This window comes from Pseudonaja textilis, chromosome Z (genome assembly GCF_049901715.1).
Source record: "Pseudonaja textilis isolate UNSWEBS1 chromosome Z, rPseTex1.2, whole genome shotgun sequence".
Taxonomy (NCBI): domain Eukaryota; kingdom Metazoa; phylum Chordata; class Lepidosauria; order Squamata; family Elapidae; genus Pseudonaja; species Pseudonaja textilis.
Genome location: NC_142008.1, coordinates 34,639,951 through 34,660,819, shown reverse-complemented (window position 1 = coordinate 34,660,819; position 20,869 = coordinate 34,639,951). Strand labels below are relative to the sequence as shown.

General features: G+C 32.4%; 1 protein-coding gene across 16 annotated transcripts in view; it reads left to right on the top strand.

The window, feature by feature from the left end:
- Positions 1 to 19,960, top strand: part of SNX13 (sorting nexin 13) — a 100,462-nt gene extending 80,502 nt beyond the window's left edge. For 4 of the 16 annotated variants that reach the window (XM_087916322.1, XM_087916320.1, XM_087916329.1 and 1 more), the window contains exons 19-27: positions 26 to 133; positions 1,703 to 1,813; positions 5,738 to 5,899; positions 9,649 to 9,717; positions 12,860 to 13,005; positions 15,047 to 15,115; positions 16,125 to 16,237; positions 16,534 to 16,777; positions 18,755 to 19,960. In XM_087916322.1, coding sequence (XP_087772448.1) covers positions 26 to 133; positions 1,703 to 1,813; positions 5,738 to 5,899; positions 9,649 to 9,717; positions 12,860 to 13,005; positions 15,047 to 15,115; positions 16,125 to 16,237; positions 16,534 to 16,777; positions 18,755 to 18,770 — 1,038 coding nt within the window. In that variant the 3' untranslated portion in view covers positions 18,771 to 19,960. Of the gene's footprint in view, positions 1 to 25; positions 134 to 1,702; positions 1,814 to 5,737; positions 5,900 to 9,648; positions 9,718 to 12,859; positions 13,006 to 15,046; positions 15,116 to 16,124; positions 16,238 to 16,533; positions 17,825 to 18,754 lie in introns of those variants that run through there. The other 12 variants (XM_087916324.1, XM_087916323.1, XM_087916332.1 and 9 more) reach the window with 4 other exon arrangements.
- Positions 19,961 to 20,869: the final 909 nt, after the last annotated feature.

Genomic DNA, 20,869 nt, shown 5'->3' with positions numbered 1-20,869 from the left:
TGAACTGCCACATCTATTTTTTTAGTTTGAAAACTTAGGAAATTTATTGAAGCTTCCTGGTAAAAAAACATTCAACAATATGGATAGAGATTTTTTAGAAAAAAGGAAGAAAGATTTAAATTCATACTTACAGGTATGTTCTCATATTCGGATTCTTAATTAAAGATGAGTGAATTTTTTAAAATTTCCCGACTCCATTTGACTTATAGGAAAATGCAGTTAACTGTATAGGTAATTTAGGATAGCATGCTTTGGGTATTACATAAATATAATTATGTACCCTATATAATATTTAAAATGCTTTGGTATTACATAAATATAATTATGTACCCTATTTAATATTTTAAAAATACTTCAGGCCTCATTTAATGTCCATTCATTAATGACTGAAGTTATGGTAGCACTGAACAAAGGGTATTTGCAATACGCCCTTATGGTTGAGGCCTGTAATGACCCGAGGTGTGGCACAAAGGCAACACAGTCAGACAATCAATAGGAGTCCCTTTATTAGCTCCAACTTTGCCCCCAATGTCCTAGTTACCTTCTGGTCTGGAGAAAAACTCTCCCAGGAACAGCCTTTGGCTGCAGAGATTCAAGTCCAAAATGTTATCAATAGAAACTTTTACTATAAGTCCAATCAAGGCAAGATGAGCTAATTAATCTGATAGGGCAAGATAAGGAATTTTAGAAGTGAAGGAAGGGCAGTAAATCAACCCAGTTGGAAGTAATGCCAGGAACTCATAACCACAATCAACACAAGATAAACTCACGTTTAGTCCCAGAAAACACCGCTCTCAGCTTTCAACTCTCTTCCCAGGAGTGCCTAATGAAGGGAATCTGGGTCCTTTCCTCCCCCGTAAGCCACATAACCCACATTGCTTTCTTCTCCATTCTTCCCTGCATGCCCTAGGATGAAGGGGGGGTGGGCCTGGGTCTTCCTCTGCACTGCCTCTCCCTTGTTCTACCTCTCACCTTCTCTGCCTAGCTGGACTTTGCTCTTCTCCAGTTTCCTCCACAGCCAACGGAGCTATACTCCTGCTCCCTGTCAGCTGTTCATCTTCTTCCTTTCTTATTGCAATGTTCCCAATAATCACATGATCACAATTTGGGTGCCCTGCAACCAAGTCACAGCTATAATATAACAGTATCCCTTGGTCATATGACTGCCATTTGACACTTTAACTGCCAGCTTCCAATAGTCAATAGGGAAGATGGCTGGGGATCACAAGTAGTGATCACTTGATCATGAAATGCTATAACTGCCTGGAACTTGCCTAATAGCAGCAATTGGGACTGCCAGAACTGTCATTGTTTGTGTGGTGATATGATGTTGTATCTTCACTCATGTTACTTAGCAGTGGAGTTCCTGTTACCACATCATTGGTAAAGACCACCTGTTTGGCTGTTTGAAGACTGGCATATTAAATTAGTTCACTTCCAGATGGAATCAAGCTACACTTACCACACAGAACTAATTGTTCTTAAAATTAGTGTGGAGTGTGCGTCTTTGGCAATGGAAAGCTGAGTGGGATGGGTAAAATTGTTCAACAATAATTCAATAATTCACGACACTTGTGTAGGACTTTGGGCAATACAAAATAGATACTGTAAATTGATTTAAATAAATGTATATTTTCCTTGTTTTAATTTCAGACCAAAATATTTATCTTTCTAAATGTAATTTGCATGTTTTACTTACTAGCTATTGTTAACACCCGAAGTGATGAAAGCTTATCCAGCTTTAGCACACTATGTATATGATTTCTTGGAAAACAAGGCATACAATAAAGAGAAAGGAGATTTTGCTCGGAAGGTAAGATGTATATAATTTAGATTATATTATATGATTACATAATATGATCAGAACTTAATGAAGAATAAATAATTTAGTCTGTTTTCATTTCATCAAAACTCTATGATACAGCCTTTTAATCAATATGATGTAGTTAATATATGAATTTGTTAGTTTGTATAAAAACAGTCTGAAAATAAGATTTCGGAATAGAACTGTTGTTATTCTCAGAGAACCAATTTTTCAATATAGAATCTTTGTAGTAGAATATTTTCTTTTGAAGAAATATGTAGAAGGTGTGGTTTATTCTAAACTTTATTCTAAAATGTAGTGTTTTTAAACATTTTAAGATTTCTGTTCTTTGATCTACCTTTAAATCTGCTGATCATTTCAGGCATCACTTGCTTTATAGTTTCCATTTGTCTGCTCTAAAGAGAGAATGCATGTCTCCTGCTGAACTTGCTTTCTGAGGCTGTGTAACATCAAAGAATCAAAGCACAGCTTTTTTTTCTTATACAGCCCTTTTCAACAGTTGGGGCAAAGTAAATTCCTTTGCAGATTTTTTGCATGGGTATCTTTTTTTGCCATGACCGTTCTTTTTAATAAATTATGCATAAAAGGCAATATTTAAAATTTAATTGAAGATTTAATTAATAGCAATTCTAAAAAATATTTCAATAACAGTAGCTTCCAATAAATGGAGTTGTTTGGTTCCTTTTAAAACCTTTATGGAATTAAGCAATAAAAATGTTTTTGTGTTATCACTCACTGGCTTTATTTGTTGGACAAGAAGAGACCAATAATTCCTTTGAGAGTAGGCTGACGACTATGTCTTGCAAAAATTTCCTATGTCTTCCAAAATGGTAAGCTTCTGCTTGAAATTGTAACAAAAGTAATATTTTTAAAAATTCATTGCAGACATTTCACAAATTTCATAAATAGTGTTTCAGTTAGTTTATTATATGTGTTAATTTAAATGATGTTTAAAGTAGTTAACCTTATAAGGCATTTAATGACACTAAAATTTAATAAACCCGTAACTTTTTAAGCATCAACATTTTTGCATTAATAAGAAAAAAACATATCATTTGCTTTCTGATTTATAGAAGGCTTTTCTAAAGTTATGTGCCCTAATTGTAATATCTCTTTATTTCTTGTTTTTTACCTAAATTAACTCAAAAAAGGTAGAAACATTCAGAGCAAAGCTTCCATATCGGAAGCACATATGAGAAAAAGTTATCTTTTGAATGTTCTACTTCTTGGCTGCTTGCAGTTTGATAAATTCAAGTTGACACAAAATAATTTTGGAGATTAAAAAATAGACATTGTATTTCCCTAAATTATGAGGCAGTATTCCCTTTAATTTTACAGTCACTTCATGTATTTGAATCAATTGTAGTTTTTGGACAGTCACTGGCAGCCTACTTATACCTCACTGCAAGAACTGAACTAAATTACATGGGTTGACTTGGCTTAATTGTCCCAGGAAAAGAAGCATATGATGAATCAACTCATCGAAAACAAAGTGGTATACTCCACAAAATTTTTGAAAATTTCCATTTGAAAAATCTAAATCTTCTTCCAAACTATAATTGGCTAGCTTTAATGTATATTTTATACTGTATTTTTCAAACCTTATATTTCTTTCTTTCAAGTGCTTGCATACAGGTACTCCTCAATTTGTCACCACAGTTGGGACTGGAATTTTGTCATTGAGTTAAGCAACCATTAAGTGAGATATCATGTGACTACCCATGTGATTTCTTTGCTTAACAACCACAATCTCAGCATTCCCAATTGTAGTCATTAAGGAATTATGCAGTTCATTAAGTTGATGGAATTGCAAACAGGGCATACTTTGGAAGGTTCCACTCATTAGCTGAAAATGCTTGCTGTCAACATGCAAGCTGTCCCCAAATGAAGAGAAGTAGTCTCTTGGATGTGGCCCACCTAAGGCCTTCCAAGGCCTGCCAACACACCTGAGGCACATTTGTGCTCCTTACTTTACTGCACTTACTACCCTCTGCTTGGATTTCAGCTTCCTTTTATCTATATCTATGTGAGCAAAGTTTTGCAACAGCCAGAAGCACTGTATAGGCCACCCTCTCCAAGGCAGTTATGATTCTGAACTGCTGTCAAACTAACTATTGGAAGTCAGGACTACCTGTGTACAACATGCTTGCATTTATCTTAACTACTATACTATGTCTTGTCCAAGCTGCATGGTTGAGAAACTCTTATGCCTGTTGTCTAGATTTCTATAACTAATGTATTGTACATTTGAAAATGTGGCCACTCTTTTCCATATTTGGAGTGGCAAAGTAATTTCATAAATGAACAGATCAAGAGACTCAGTAGGTTCTAGATACTTGAAAATGAAATGCAGAACTGAACAGAATACATGCAGATAAATGAATAATACATATAATGCTTTACTATAAACATCAGATAATTCTAACATTAGCATTCTGATTTAATAGTATTCTGAAAAATTCAGCTGATGTCATAACACATAGCATAGAATGCTTACTTGAAAGACCACCTGCGTCCAATAACATGTTTCCAGCCAATTCTATTTTTCAGGGTTGGTGCATTATGGTTTCCTTTAATTAAACAATGTCATTTATTGAGACCTTGGAAGCACATCTCCTCTGTAGCAGTCCCTTCCCTTTGGAAGGTGACTCCAAGGCTGCTTCCGACATCTGGTAGCTGTTGTTTAGAAAATCCATGAAGTCAGAAAGAGAGAGAGCTTTAAACTTTATCACATTTGCTATCTCTTAATTTTTATTTATTTTATTGTAATTTCTTTATTTGATTGTTAGGAGTTGTCCAAGTTGTTAAGAATTGGGCAGCATAAAGGTTTAATGATTCATTGCATAGTCAGCCCGATGTTTAGATGGATTTCAAATTTTTATCCTCATATTGAGTCCTTCCCAAGAACCTAGAATAGGCAGATGTTGCTGTTACATGCACAATTATGTGAAATCACAGCTGTCACTTCTTTAACAGACATGAGCCTTCATATCCATAAAGTTCTTCCCCAGAACCTAGGATGTAGAAGCAGTTTAGAATACACGCCAATCCGAGCATCCAATTCAAATGTTCCTTTTGTAATTCTAGATGGAAATTTTGTCAATGCACAGATTTGTTAAGTGGTAGTATTATTTATGATTATCATATTATGGACATCCTGTATGACAGATAAAATAGGCAATGACAACTATGGAGAATTAATTCTAAAATTATATTTTGCTTTCCTTCTTACCAGTGTTCTCTATATAGATCTGCCATTACTTACTACTATATGAATATCCTCTTGCATGAATATATAAATGTAAAATATGCATACAGTACAGAATTTGTCTGCGTTAAAATTTTCCTCATCCCAGTTATTGTATGAGAACTAATAGGCTAATTAGCCTTTATGATTCACAATTTCCCTTTTAATTTTCTGCCAACTTTCCAGAACACCCCTTTTATTTTATTGGGTTTTTAAAAAACCATCTGTTTATGATGCTATGAGCTATGATGTGGAAAGTTTCTACTAAAGAGGAAAATGGAGCTTCTATGGTTGGTGCAAATAACTCATTGGCTTCCAACTATTTGGCATCAGTTGAAAACTTTGCTTGGTAGCATAGCAAAACCCACATTTTGCCCTAAGAAATTTGCTGTCAGAATGTAGATTTGAGAATTGAATATAGAACAAAGAACAAAGAAGGAAATGTATCTGATGCAGTAATGCTCACTTCGAGTATGTGATTAGGATGTTTTATATTCAAAATAATTGAATATGAATGCTTTATATTTATACCATGTATTATTTTACTAATGATTTTGTGTTACTAGTCTCCAAAATAGTGTGATGTTTTCCAACATGCATTATTGGATGACTGCAATCATGTCCTCATAGATTTCTGCAAGCGTGGTAAATGTTTTCCTCTTCAGGTGGACACATTTGTAAATCCACTGCGTAACTCTATGAGAAATGTTTCAAATGCTGTCAAGTCCATCCCTGACAGCTTCACAGAGGGGATGACAAAAATGTCAGACAACATGGGCAAAATATCAGAAAGATTGGGACAAGATATAAAGCAATCATTTTTCAAGGTAAGAATGTACTAAATAAGACAACACAGTTTGTACTGTTTCGGGTTACTTCGGTTAAACAAATAAGAACAGAGCAGGTGAAAAGTTGAATGTGCTAATAATTGGTAAAATACTAGTAAAATATTTTATTGGAGGACTGAAAATATAATAAATTACCCCAAGAAGAAGCAGACCTGAAGATTAAAACAGTTTTTGAAATTATTATAAAATAGAAGATGCATCTGGGAAATCTATTAAGATATTCAAAAGAAATCTGCTGTAGGAACATAATGGTCTACCATATGAACCTTATTTTTTGAGTTGTCTGATGTTCTGTATAATACTTGAGTTCATACATTAAATGTTTATTTTAAATATTGTACCTTATTAATAATAAAAACACTAAGAATTTATTTGTTATTATTCCCCAATAACACAAGTAAATTCCAAATTTATGTTTTCTACTCCTAATAACCTATCTTTTTTCTTTAAATGAATTACAAAGTTAGTTATTTATGCTCTGCCTTTCATTCAGAATCTCATCATTTTTTTAAAAAATTACTGAAGTTGTAAAAAAAGGTTGAATAGGAAAAAATTATCTGGAAAAATGAATTTTATTAATAAAATTATGCCTTATATTAGCTACTTAATCACTCTGAGTTCACAGGTTAAGAAAAAATAAAGAAGAAAGCAGGGATAAAATAGAAGGAAAATAATTATTTTTAGCAGTGCAGGTATAATAATAAGGTATATTTCTGGTCAATTCTGCCATCCATCTCTCTTCATCTCAAGTACCATGATACCAGATTCTCAGAGATTCTCAGGTTTTAGCTGCAGCCCTTGAATACCTGATTTGCCTGTAAGGAAACCATTCCCATTTGTTATTTAATTGTGAAATCCATATTTTCATTTGTGAGACAGTTGGCATCAGTAGTCATCTCTTCTTAGATGACCGGTATGAAATCTTATTAATGCAGTTACACCTGAAGGGGGAATTAGATTTATTGCTTACATTCTATTCCCTTTGCTTCATAGTGACATGCCTGCCATAGCTGCTTAGTCTAGTTACTGGGGTAGTAATGGAATACCCCAAACTAGTGATACTGAGAATTTCAAACTGCCTTTTCTGGGCAGGGCTTTTGGAAGAGCTGAGAAGCCTGAACTGTCTAGCAACCATGGGCTTAACCAACTTATTGAGAGTCCAATGTATCTAAGTGATCCAGGCTAAGTGAACAGATACAATCTGGAAGTGGAGGGAATCAAGCATAGCCCATTTTCATGGACAGATCATTATGTGATTGCTATTTACAATGTGACCTCTTCCATTACAAAAAAGAACCTATTATGTTGGTCCTCCCCCAGTTTGTAATGGATAAAGAACTTTGACAGTTTCCTCAAGATGAGGTAGTCAGTTTGGTCAAAACTTTCCAATGGAATAAGGAAGTATTATAGTACTTGACCACATTAAATTAGAGCATCCTTTCTCTTCTCACATATACAATTACATCTTGTGTAGCAATTTCAACAATTCCTGAAGTGGGAGCTCTTGCTTATTGGAGTTATCTATTATTGCCTGAATAATCACATTTCATGAAAATGTAGTCGCTGAAAGCTTTTCAAGAATAACTCCATGTACATTGTATTAGAGTAATCCAAATGGAAGGTGAGTCACCTGTGCTTAACATTTGGATTACTTTAGTACAGTCTAAATGGGGTTACCCTTGAAAAGCTTTCAGCACCTACATTGATATAAAATGTGACTACTCAGGCAATAGATAACTCCAGTGCTTCAGAAGCTTCATGGTTCCAAGCCAGATTCTGATACAAATCAGGTTCTAGATGTCTTGTTAAGGCCCTACTTAGCTATAGACATAGGGATCTGAGGAATGCCAGATCTTATATGTATCTGTCCATTCAATCAGGTCAAATAGAGTCAGCTTCTTCATGTCCTGTGTACATAAGAAAGCCATCTAACAAAATCTTGGAAGTGGGCATTTTTCCATGGCTGTTCCTATATTTGGATTTTTTCCTCATGGAAACTGGTCTGTATATCCACTCTGGATTGAACTGAGCAGTTAAACCAAACCCAGTTAAACCTGATTAATTCCCGGCATAGGGTATTTTGTATTGAAGTGTGGAACTTGGCATATTACATTCCTTTTTAGAACATAATTTTGATTCCTTATATGGTTTATTTCATTTGTAAGTTTGTTATTTTGAAGATAAATATGTTTTTGGTGATCATTGCTAGCTTCCAGTACAATTGAGAACCAACAGCATAGAGATTAATTAAATAATATCTGCTACTTTGGAACAACATGCTTACCATCTGAGCAACTAGTGAACTACATAGGAGCAGGTTTTTTTGTATAAAAATCTCCTTTCAATACAAGTTGGGTAGGAAATAAATGTAATAAATAAATAATTTTCATACTTTCCTGATTATAAGCATTGCTAATTACATTTGTCTTAATCTTAGTTATAACAGTTTCTGAGATAAGTTGAAACTTTTTAATATTTTATAAGCATTTATATAAATTAGAACAAAATTTTTGTGCTACACATAGATACAGATATAATATGTGGGTGTAAGTGTCTGCAAAAATATATGCAGACATATACAATTATTATAATATGATTTCTAAGTTTGTTTGGTATTTTATAGTTACTCAGTTTAGATGTTTGCTTAGGTATATTTGATACCACAAATGAATTTTAGTGAGACTTTGATTATTTAGACCAGGGGTGTCAAACTTGCATCATCATGGTGATGTCACATGATGCATCTGGTCCATAAGCCATGAGTTTGACAGCTCTGATGTAGAGGAATCATTTATAAGTTTTTTTTTTAAATAAACTACCATATAAAAAGACACCTTGATTTATTTCAAACCTCCTTTCCTGATGTAACATATTTCCATTTAATCTGTCTTGGCAGTATTTCATACTTTTTAGAAAATGATATGCTCTGTATTCAGTGCCTGAATTGTGCACTTCAGTGTAGAAATAAATAGGTTAGGCTTAATTTTTTCACAGACTAGATATACACAATTCAAATCTATACTACAATTGCTGGATGAGACACATCTGAAGTAATTTTTTTGTTTCATTTTTCTAAATAGTCTTGCTTTCATCAATCGTTTACCTATCCCTGAATAAAATACTTATTTATTCCATTTGGGCTTGTCATTGCTAACCTACCTCTGCTCTGCACATATGAATGCATCTTTCTTTTTAAGGATTATTTCAATATTTGAATAAATAAATTTAAATGACTAAAAAGGAAGAGAGATGCTAATTGCAATTGAATATGTTTTCATTTTTCTCTTGCCATATTGAGTAAAGGTAAGATTTGTAAATTCACAAATACAGGTCTGTACAAATTATTATGGGATAAATGGCACTAAAATGAAAACATAATGTAATTGATGTCAATATTACATTATACTTTGTTTATAAATTATAAAAATATTGCATAATGTCATGAATGCTACATGAGATTGTATTTGATAAATTAAATTTTATTTGTATGTTTATATGCTGCTATATGTTAAGTATAAAAATGTGGATGGTTATCTGACTACATAAAATCAGCATTTCAAATTGTGACTTCTTTTAACTTCAATTTAAATATCTAAGACTTAAATAAGTAAGACTTTTTAACATATATATAAGTGTTATAAAATACAATCTCAAATTATATTTTGTTACCCTGTATTCGTAAATTATTCTGTCTTTTATAACTTCTTTTCCCTGTCTGAAATATTTAGGAGCCTCCTTTAATGCAGAAGACATATGTTGATCCTAAACACTGTCGGGTTTCACACCTAGATGATAATGTGAGTTAATTGTTTGATTAATTTCAGCAATCAATATTAATAACAAAGTAGCAAGTTGTATTGTCTTTTCATTTGTTGAAATGTATCCAACCTTTCATTAGTATCTAATTATTTTATAAATTCTTATTGTGCATGAACAATGTTTTTTTTTAACTTCAAATCCCTATGTCTTATATTGGATTATATTGGACTCAGTTGTCAAAGCAGTCCATCTTAGCAAGACAGTTTCTTCACAATGTCAAGCCCTGAATGTATGAACATTATATCCTAGATCAAAACATAATAAGATATGAAAACAAATATCAGCAGAATAATTTTTTGTATTTCAGAATTTTGATAAAAATGAACATTCAATTTCAAATAATTATTGTATATTTATAAAGTCAAAAATAATATTGTGAATAATTTATTCATGGAATGCTTAATACAGAGTCCCTTGGTTGAATTGGACAGCTATAGTAATTTATCAGCTAATTATTTGACATGCAGGTAGAAATTTATGACAACCCCTTTTAATCAATGGGGGAATGGTTAAATTTGTAGCCTGTGATTCTTTTTACAACTTTTGAATATTCTTCTTCTTCCTGTGGTTTGGTTGTGTTTCCTAAAACAAAACAGATCCTTGGGCCAGGTGTAAAATCCACAAAAACATGCAAGATTCAAATAAGAGTTTGTTTAGGCCTCTGTGGTAGGCATGCAGAACTGATTGAGCATTTCTTTTGATGTTCACTTGTATGACTATACAAAAGAAGCATTTTCAGGATATTTATAATCGATCAGCAGTTGATTATTCCTTTGTCATTTCTATGATACTTTAGCTAAGACAAGCTACTTTCCCAAATTCGAAATATATGAAATAAATTGAAGGCATTTATCTTATTGAAAATACAATCCACAAGATTATCAGTGATAATGGATACATTTGTCATGGTTCAGATATCTGCACCTGTGCTATACTTCACACTTTTTACTTGCCACATCAAAGCATTCCAATTGGTATTTCTGTTTACTTACTTTGACTGTGACATTGCCAAATATCCTTACTTCTTCCCAGAAGCTTTATATGTTTATGTGCTTGTATGTTATTGTTTTTAATATTATAGATTTATCTGTATACCTTGTTTAAATTAATTTTGAACTCTGTAATTTTCTCTGTTCTGACCTAATCATTGGCATATTCATTCCCTAATTTATGGTATATTGGTATAATATGGTATACCATATTATAATGATATATATGGTAATGGAATAATAGCATATCATATTGGTCAGATTGATGGGTGCTTATTGTATTGGATTTGTATTACAGCATTTCACAATCCATTGTGCATTTCAATGGTTCAGAAAATGCTTTTGTAAAAAATGATATTTTATTTTATTTATTTATTTATTTGATTTGTCAATCGCTTACAAGATATAGGCATAAGAATAAACATAGTTTTGAATACATGAGATGGATACTTATAAGAAAAATAAAAAGAAACAATAGAACAGGGATGGTAGGCACGATTGGTGCGCTTATGCACACCCCCTACAGGCCTCTTAGGAAGGGGGTGAGGTCAATAGTACACAGTCTAAGGTTAAAGTTTTGTGGGGTTGGGGAAGAAACCACAGAGTCAGGTAGAGTATTCCAAACATTGACCACTCTGTTGCTGAAGTCGTATGTTCTGCAATCAAGTTTGGTGTGGTTTACCTTGAGTTTGTATCTATTGTGTGCTTTTGTATTGTTATGATTGAAGCTGAAGTATTCATTTGCAGGTAGGACATTGCAATGTATGATTTTATATACTATATTTAGATCAGTCCGAAGACGGCATAGCCTAGGTTTTCTAGGTCTAGAATTTCAAGTCTGGTGGCATAAGGTATTCTGCAATGAGTAGAGAAGCGGAGAACTCTTCTTGCGTAAAGGGGCAACAGAATGCTAACAAAAATGTGCCTGAAATTAACATTTCTAAAACATTTTTATATTGCAGATTCAATTTGCAATATGCCACAGTGCTGTGCTCTTTAAAGGTGACAAGCAAAGTAATAAATTCCAGTAGATAATTGCAAAGCCATGAGATACTTTAGCTCCCTCATATATTTCAAGACATATTTTGAATTCAAAACATATTTCAAGACATATTATATTTCATCAGTTTTTCAGAGAACATACTGGTAGAAATATAGGTGAACTATTACTAAATGTAAAATTGTTAACATAAGAAATTTTAAAAGTAATGCTATAAAAGGAATTATTATGAAGTTTTTATAGTTATCTCAGATGGGATCCTTTTTCAGTTTTTAGCTGTTAAATATTAGTTATTATATTTTGATATATTTTGAATCCTTACAAACATTTTGAATGTAAAAGACTGTAGTAAAGTTTTCTACCTATAAATGTTTTGAATCTTTATGGTCCTACTCCATTTCACAAAATCTGCTTTATAGCACTAATGATCCTCTCAAATAGTGTGAGGCTATCATCACCAGCACTGTATGGGTTTATGGATTCAGTATGCCAAAGTGGTTTGTTGAAAAAGAAAAGAATAACAACTTTTATTGAAAAACAATAAACATTCATGTCCATGGCCATAAAATGAAATGTTACAACATCCAATAGAGGAATGTGAAAGCAGATCAGAATCTTACGTTGCTCTATCCTTATCTAAATTTCCTAGATTAGATCAACTGATGGATAGCCCCTTTCCTAGGTGGGTCTGTGCTGATGCTTATTCTAAGGAAGGGGTTCTGAAGTCTACATACTAATAAAATCGTTTGTACTTCTAATTAATCAGGTCTTAAGGCCTTGTCCAGTGGTCCTCTGCATGCACAAATAGAAAGAAAGCTAGTTATGCATGAAAGTGATAAAAGAAAATAAGAGCTATCATTTATCTTTCCTTTGCCATTACAGTATTCTACAACAGTAGCCTTACAGTGTCAGGAATCTTTGGAAAGAAAACATGTGGAAAATTATCTCCTTTTTGAATCACTATCTGCGTTTCTATTTGCAAGAATAAATATTACTGGATCTAATTCAGTATAGTTGTTTGAACACAAGAATTCTAGTATTAATAAACATTTTAACAAACTAGCAATTTAATGTTTAAGCTAAGTAATCTTTTTCACTTTAAACAATAAGTACTCCATTATATTTTATTAGGTAGAAGACAATGTGCCTCTTAAAATAATGCTGCTACTCATGGATGAAATATTCGATCTGAAGGAGAGAAATCAATGGCTACGGCGAAATATCAAAAATTTGCTTCAGCAGCTTATTAGAGCAATGCACGGATATACAATAAATAAGTACTGTCTTTCGTTTCCTCATTCTTAAAAATCTGTGCATTAGTGGAAAAGATACAAATCTATGCTCCTAGTTTTAAACATCAATTATTTGAAAATGACTATACAGGTAATCCTCGACTTACAGCAGTTCATTTAGTGACCGTTCAAGGTTACAATGGCACTGAAAAAAGTGATTTATGACCATTTTTCATACTTATAACTATTGTAGCATCTTGATGGTCATATTATTTACATTTGGATGCTTGGCCACTGAATCATGTTTATGATGGTTGCAGTGTCCTGGGGTCATGGGTTCTCCTTTTGCAACCTTCTGACAAGCCAAGTCAATGGAAAAACCAATTTCACTTAACAATTGGGATTCTAATTTAACAACTGCAGTGATTCACTTGACAAATATGGCAAGAAAAGTTGTAAAATGGGGCAAAATTCACTTAAAAAATTTCTCACTTATCAACATAAATTTTGGGCTCAATTGTGATTGTAAGTTGAGGACTACTGGCATTGTGAACTAGGGAATGAATATGACGTGAATATATAACTGCTTTTCTCATATTGCTGGGCCTGCAGAGAATAGACAAGAGAAGGAAAGAGTTGCCTGTCTGATTGAATACCCTGGTGTTTCACAATTATTTCATCAGGCTCCATGCTTCACATCAGCAATGTTTGCAGTGTGAATAAACAATATGGCAATATAATCAAGCTTTACTTTTTGTACATATAACCAACACTAGTACAATGCAGAAGGGTGGAGCTTTGCCATGCTTAATGTTTTTAATGTCCCTATCTACCATAGATTCAGCTACTTTATACCATACATGCAGTTACTTTATAATGTGTGTGTATGTATGTGTGTGTGTGAGAGAGAGAAAGATTTAACATATATATATATATATTAAAAATTAAAAAGAAAAAAAGAAATAATAAAATTCACACATCTGCAAACCCCACCTTTAGCAATACAACATCATTCTCCTTTTCAAGAAGAAACAAGTAGTTCTTTTTATAAAACCGAGGAAAGATGAAGCTGACTAAATATCTGCACGGAGGAAGAACAAGCAGAGAAGCTTCTAAAAAATTTCTTTTTAAAGAACCTATCAGATGACGTACTTGTGTGGATAGGACTTGGAGAAAGTTGATAATATTTTATGTCCTGGGCATGCAGATGAATATAGAAGAAGGTGATCCATCAGCTAATGATGTCCAGAGGACTTTTAATTGTGCCCAGAAACTAACTGGCAAACAATTCAATTCCCAAAGCATTGAGAATACCCTTAGAATTCATCAATCACTATTTGAGTGCTGCGTTTTTGTAAAATGTCTTCAAGAACAGCTCCCTGTAGAATATATTATGATATTCTTTAAAAAAATGACTAGGGCATGAGTAACTGAACACTCTGGACATCTACTGCTTCATCTTTCTGTGTAAGAAAATGCATAAATAGATGTTCTGTTTTCTTTTTAGAAACAGAAGTTGAGATTCCATTGCTTATTATGTTCCAGTCTTTTTTATCTACTTAATAAAACTAAAATATCAAGTTGTGCCCCATTTCCTATCTACCTGGTTTCGTTTAGATGGGAAAACAAGTGAAATTATCATTAAATTAAGTTTATCATAATTATCAGGATTAGCTGTTTCTGATTCTCAAGAATTGTATGACGTTATTAATAAGCCACAAAGACTTCATAGGAGCTTTCCCTAATCTGGATACTCTGCAAATTATGTTTTCAGCCAGCATATTTGAAAAATGTAAAAATATTCTAGCAATTGTATCAGCAATAAATTTGTTACTAGAGAGAGTATGTATAAATGTATAAATATCCTTTTCTGTTCTCTTCTTTTTACTATTGTTGTATTTTTTATTCTTTGTCAAAAGGATTTTTTTAATTATTGTGAAGTGGGTTGGAGTCATTTGTAGTTGACCTTAGAAATGTTCTTGTGACTTTAGTGGGACCCAGGTTCAAGTACTTTAGTTTGGATACAGATATATGAAAGCAAATATTTATTTCAAAAAGATTAATTCAGAAATTGTATTTCTTTCAGAAAAATAGTTGATCATGTTGATTGGATGACATCTCCTGAACAAGTAGCAGATGCAGTTAAACGGTTTAGGTAGGTCTTTAAAATAGGGGAAAGTTCCCTTAAAATTAATTTTAGTGGTTACAAAATAAATTACTCTTCATTAGAGCTTATTAAGGCATAGGATATTATTAGCCATTTACAAAAATATTTACTTTGTCGAAAGCAAGTGATTTACAAATAAATACAAAAAGAAAAGGTGCAGTAAAAGTTCAAAGCTTTTGCTTCTGATTAAATGGGAAAGCTGTACAATCATTCCTCATTTGGTAACTACTTTGGTTAGCAACATTCACAAATGCAACATTCATAAATATAGTAATTTAAAAATCATTCTCTAGCCAATGTATGCATTTATCACTAAATTTCTGGTACCTGACAACAAAAGTCTTCAGTGTGAAACTGATCAATGTCTGGTCAGTTTCAGGCAATAGCAGCAGCTGCCCAGAGGGTTCTATAAGTTAAAGTCATAAAGATGAGCTTGTTAATTTGCGGTTTTAATTGAGAAGCATTATGCTGCTGAAAAAGGCAGCTCAGGAAAAGTTGGCTTTTTAAGCAATTAATCTGCGTGTGAAGAGGCAAAAGAGGTAGAAATGTCACACACAGGATACTCTAGGACAGAATTTTATTGAATGAAGTAGCAACAACCAATGATCTTTGCAGTCTCCTTATCACAGTTATCTGTTCATGTAATAACCAGTCTTTGGAAAGAGAGTCTAAATGAGAGAGTGTATGTAACTTTGCATCTACCACCTAGCTAGATTTTACTGATTGCTGAGCTTAATATTGCTTTATTGGGCTACACCTTATAAGCTGGAATACAGTCATAGGTATAATGCCAAAAACATTATAAATTCAGTAAATCACTCAAAAGCTTAGCCTGATAATACACATACATTTATCAAGAAAAAAAAATCATTCAAGTGCTGTGCATTTATTTCATACAAACCTGTCATAGGCAAGATGCATTTGGTAACAGCACTATTTCAGATATTGTAATTCTAAAATGATAGTCATTTTAATAAATATATTTGTCTCCTTCTAGAGATGCCTTTTGGCCGAATGGCATTTTAGCTGAAACTGTTCCACACAGAGATAATGCAATCAGAATGCGAACACGAATTGCTGCAAAAACAAAACTGCTGGGAGTAATGCCTGGTACGTGGAATGTATTAAAACAAATTACTTCTTGAAGAAAGATAGGAAATACCATCAAATGTAATAATTAAATTCAGTCTTGTTTTCCAGCCGTATAAATGATGTTTTATAAAACAATTTGAGAAATAATACTTATATAAAAAGTAATCTTTCTTGAATGTAATATTAAACTTTTTATAGAATCCATTTTAAACAGTATTTTTAATAATTTATAATCAGAAGTTCATTCAATTAATGTGTATGTGAAAATGAAGATAAAGCTTCTACTGAAGTTTTTTTCTGTGTGGTTTCTATAGATGAGTTGAAGCATATCCTTGGTGCTGAGACAACAAGAAAAGGCATTCTCCGAGTCTTTGAAATGTTCCAGCATACTCAGCTAAATAAGAGAATGGTATATGTTTTCCTGGAGGGCTTCTTGGAAACCTTATTTTCAGAGTATGGATTCCATGATCTCTTCAAAAAATTGCATTCACGTTCGAAGCAGATGCAGATATATAAAAACAAACTACAATCTACACAATCATCTTATTTACAGAAAAGGTGACACTCCTACTGTAAAAATTTGCTCAAAACCTGGGCATGTTCTCTGGGGCTTAAAACTCAAGTTTTAACTCATGGTGTTTTATTCTCACACCAATCTTTTAGAATCTTACATTAGATAATTAATATATACATTAAAATGTGGTTCTTCTCATTTCATCACTAATGCAACCATTATCATGAACTGGATTCAAGTGTTTTAAATGATTTGGTGTATCTTTATGTAACATGAGAAGATTACTAGTCTGCTGTGAAAATCTCTGTCTCTTCCAAATCTTATAGATTGTGATTGCCAACAATGAAAAATGCTACATTGGGTACATTGATTAAAGTAAAGCACAACTTCTAGGATAGAAATAGAGGCTTGACTGCTTTTCTTGCAACTAGGAGATTGTGCAATGTGAGAACCAGGTGTGATTTGATTTGTATTATGAATATTCCCTAGCTCTGCAGAAGTTGGACTAGCATGATAAGAAGTTTAGTAGACAAATGGTTATTAAAAAAAATCTATGCTTTCAAATTATTTTTCCAATTTGTTTAATATGTAGAAAACCTTTATGAACTTATTAAGAAACAATTTATTCAAGTTTTACTATTCAGTGGAATAGGTTAGGAAAAAATAGGTTTAAGGGTCTTGATATATTCTTCAAATTAGTCCTTTCAAGGGTACATACAACTTTTAAATGAGACAACTCAAAACAATATTTAAAATTAGACCAAGAGTTAGTAAATTTACTTCCTTATTAATAATGTGGGACATTGGGAAAGAAACAAACAAAAGTACTATGCTTTTTACTTTAGAAATTTCTTTTAAAAAATTGTCCTATTTGACCTTAAATCACTCTAATATATTCACTTCAGCTGGTAAATTACTAAAATGAGTTGTTACTGATATAAAAATCTTACGGACTTCCTAAACAGTTATCTGTAAAAAACAGCAAGTTCCTGAATATATAATATATATATGAAGGAATATAAGCAGCATTATCATAGCTTTTAATATTTTTTTGCATATTATAAATTTTAATAAATCTTTTCTACATGGAATGCCCCATCTGTTTTCTTGACTTCCAACATAATGTCTAATTATGAATGAATTGTTTGGACTTGAATTTACTTTTTTTTTCTTATTTATTTTTTTCTTATCAAGAATCCCTGAAACTATCAAGAAAGTACAGTTTATTTGTTTCAACTTCAAAATAATATATTATGTCATCTATTTAAAAAGATGTTTAAATCTCTAAGAATAACCAAACTACTATATTAATGTACTAGTCTGATATTGAACATTTTTATTAAAAATATTTGGTTCATTTCTTTTGAAGAAATGTTTTTTGAGTGTGAATACTACTGTATTTGCAAAGATCTTGTAACTGACGTTGCTATTTATAGTCAGAAGAAAATAATCTGCAGCTTCAAAATAAACAAAAGATGAAAGGAGCAGCATTGTTTCAACAATATGAAGCTTGCTTAGTACTGACCAAACCGAAAAAGAATTTTTTACATGCTTATTATAATAAGCATGTAAATTGCAATTGTGCTAAATTGCAACTGTGGCTTTTTACAAAAAATATTATTATAGAACTATATACTATATGTGTAATACATTTTAATGGTAGCAGGACAGTTTAAGATAAAATACGTGAAGTATCATTTCCTGTCTATTATGCTCCATGCTTCTAAATATAGATAACAGTTGGCCTTCTTTAATACATTTCTGATTTTTTGTTTTCTCTTTTTTCCCATTTCTTAATGAAAAGATAAAAATAGTTTGGCTATACAAATTATAATGAGATTTAGATATATAAATGTTTCTATTTTAAAAAACAAAAACAAAAAATTACATAGAAAAATAGGACACCAGTACTTCTATGGTTAAACTTGGTCCTGGCATTCTGGTAGTCTTTGCATTTTAGCTAAAGGAATATTGAGTCCTTTAAATAACTCCTGAAATTTAAACTTTCATTCTCTCAACAGGTCTATTGACCTCTAAATGACCCTGTGTTCCAGGCAGTTGATTTTTCAAGTGGTGGGCAACCAGAATCTACACAGACTATTGGACAAAGGAAGCCCAGTGGGAGACAAATTAGAACTTTCCTTGGATTTCTTACTTGAACTTGAATTAATTCTTGTTGATTATCCCAGGTCTAAAATACAAATGGACAGATCTCTGTCAGTAAAATAGAATGTATCTCTTATCCATGAATATCATCTCTAGGTTTTAGGATTATTCTTAGTAGTTGACTTTAGAAATTTATTTCTTAGCCAATAAATCTTTGCATTAAGGAAACACAATATGCCTTTTATGTTCATAGTTATTGTACCATAGTGTTTTTTCATCTGTATTTAATTTCAAATGAGCCTATAGGAAGATAGCACATGTTATATACATTGCCCTAATAAATTATTATAATTAACTCACATCATTTTATACCCTTTAAAGCAACCATACAATTTACATTATTGTTGAATATAATTAGTCACACACATCCTAGCCTGTGAACGCTACAGCTAGCCTCTGAAAATAAACGTGCCATTGTCCAACAAATGCACTTATTTAGCCTTAATTTAAGAGAATGGATAGTAAGGTTGAATATTTATATAGTTCATCCTCAAGCTTCTGTTTCTGGTGTTGCTACAACTAAACAATTTTAATGCTACCAGAAAGTGTAATCATTTAAAAAAATAAAATAGGAATTCTACTCTCAATTCTAACTTTAGTGCAATATTTTCATGTAATGCATGTGTATTTGAATAATTGTAAAAACACTTTCAAGGTTTTGAGATCAAGGGTAAACTATATTAATAATATATTCAGTTATTGCTGCTGTGTTGGCTTATCTAAGGACTTGTTTTAAAAGTCTGGTTTGTCACTCCTTGGAAAAATTTTTCTATGCTCAAAAAAGCATAGTTCTTACTTTGCAAGGAGAAAAATCTTTAAGAGCACATCAATATGTAGAAGATATATAAGTGACATGTGCATAAAATTGTATGATATGTGTCAACTGCGTGCCTAATGGTTCTATCAATATGTTCTTTAACAAAAAAAATGTGTGAAATGGAATGCCATAGTTCTCTTGTTCTGAACAACTGAAAACTCTAAATTTTTATTTGGAGTTTCCATTATGTTTGTCCAACAAAGGAGCTTGGAAAAAAGTACACTAATAAAACATTAACAAGAAATATTTGAGTTTGACCCATTGATTTGCCTTGTGTAATAAATTTACAGTGTATGAGGTAACAACAATATATTTGTACTAATAATAAGAGTGAGATTCTATCTCTTAATGAATTTTGATTCCTGCTAAAAGAACAAATTGGTTTAGCTATATTCAGAAATCATTTATTTTGGCAAATGAACTAAGTATGATAGTTATTTAGAACAAACATATGCAAGCTTATGAGTACCTATAGTTCAATTACACTTACTATAAATAGTGGTAGACTTAGACTGTATTACCCTTTTAAGAGCAAGCAAAGATCCTTTAGTTGTTTTTTCCTCTTAAGCTTTATTTTTAACAGCTGTGGATTTGAGTGCTAGGATTCTTGCTCTGCTTGGTATCTATAAACACACCAGCTATTTCAGATTTATCTTAGAATCAATAGTAAAGAGTCATTTAAATCAATCAGAATAGAGCTGGAAGGGACCTTGGAGGTCTTCTAGTCCAACTCCCTGCACAAGCAGGAGACCCTATACCATTTCAGATAGAGGGCTGTCCATTCTTTTATTAAAAACCTCCAGTAATAAAGCTGCTATAGCTTCTGAAGGCAAGCTGTTGCACTTATTAATTATCCTCACTGTTAGGAAGTTTCTCCTTAATTCCAGGTTGCTCTTCTCCTTGATTAGTTTCCATCCATTGTTGCTTGTCTGGCCTTCTGGTTCTTTGAAAAATAAGTTGACACCCCACCCCACCCCGCTTCTTTATCACAGCCCCTCAAATACTGGAATAATGCTATCATGTCACACCTTCTTTTCTCTAGACTGGCCATACCCAATTCCTGCAATCGTTCTTCATATGTTTTTGTCTCCAGGCCTTTAATCATCTTAGTTGTTCTTCTTTGCACTTTTTCCAAAATCTCAACAACTTTTTT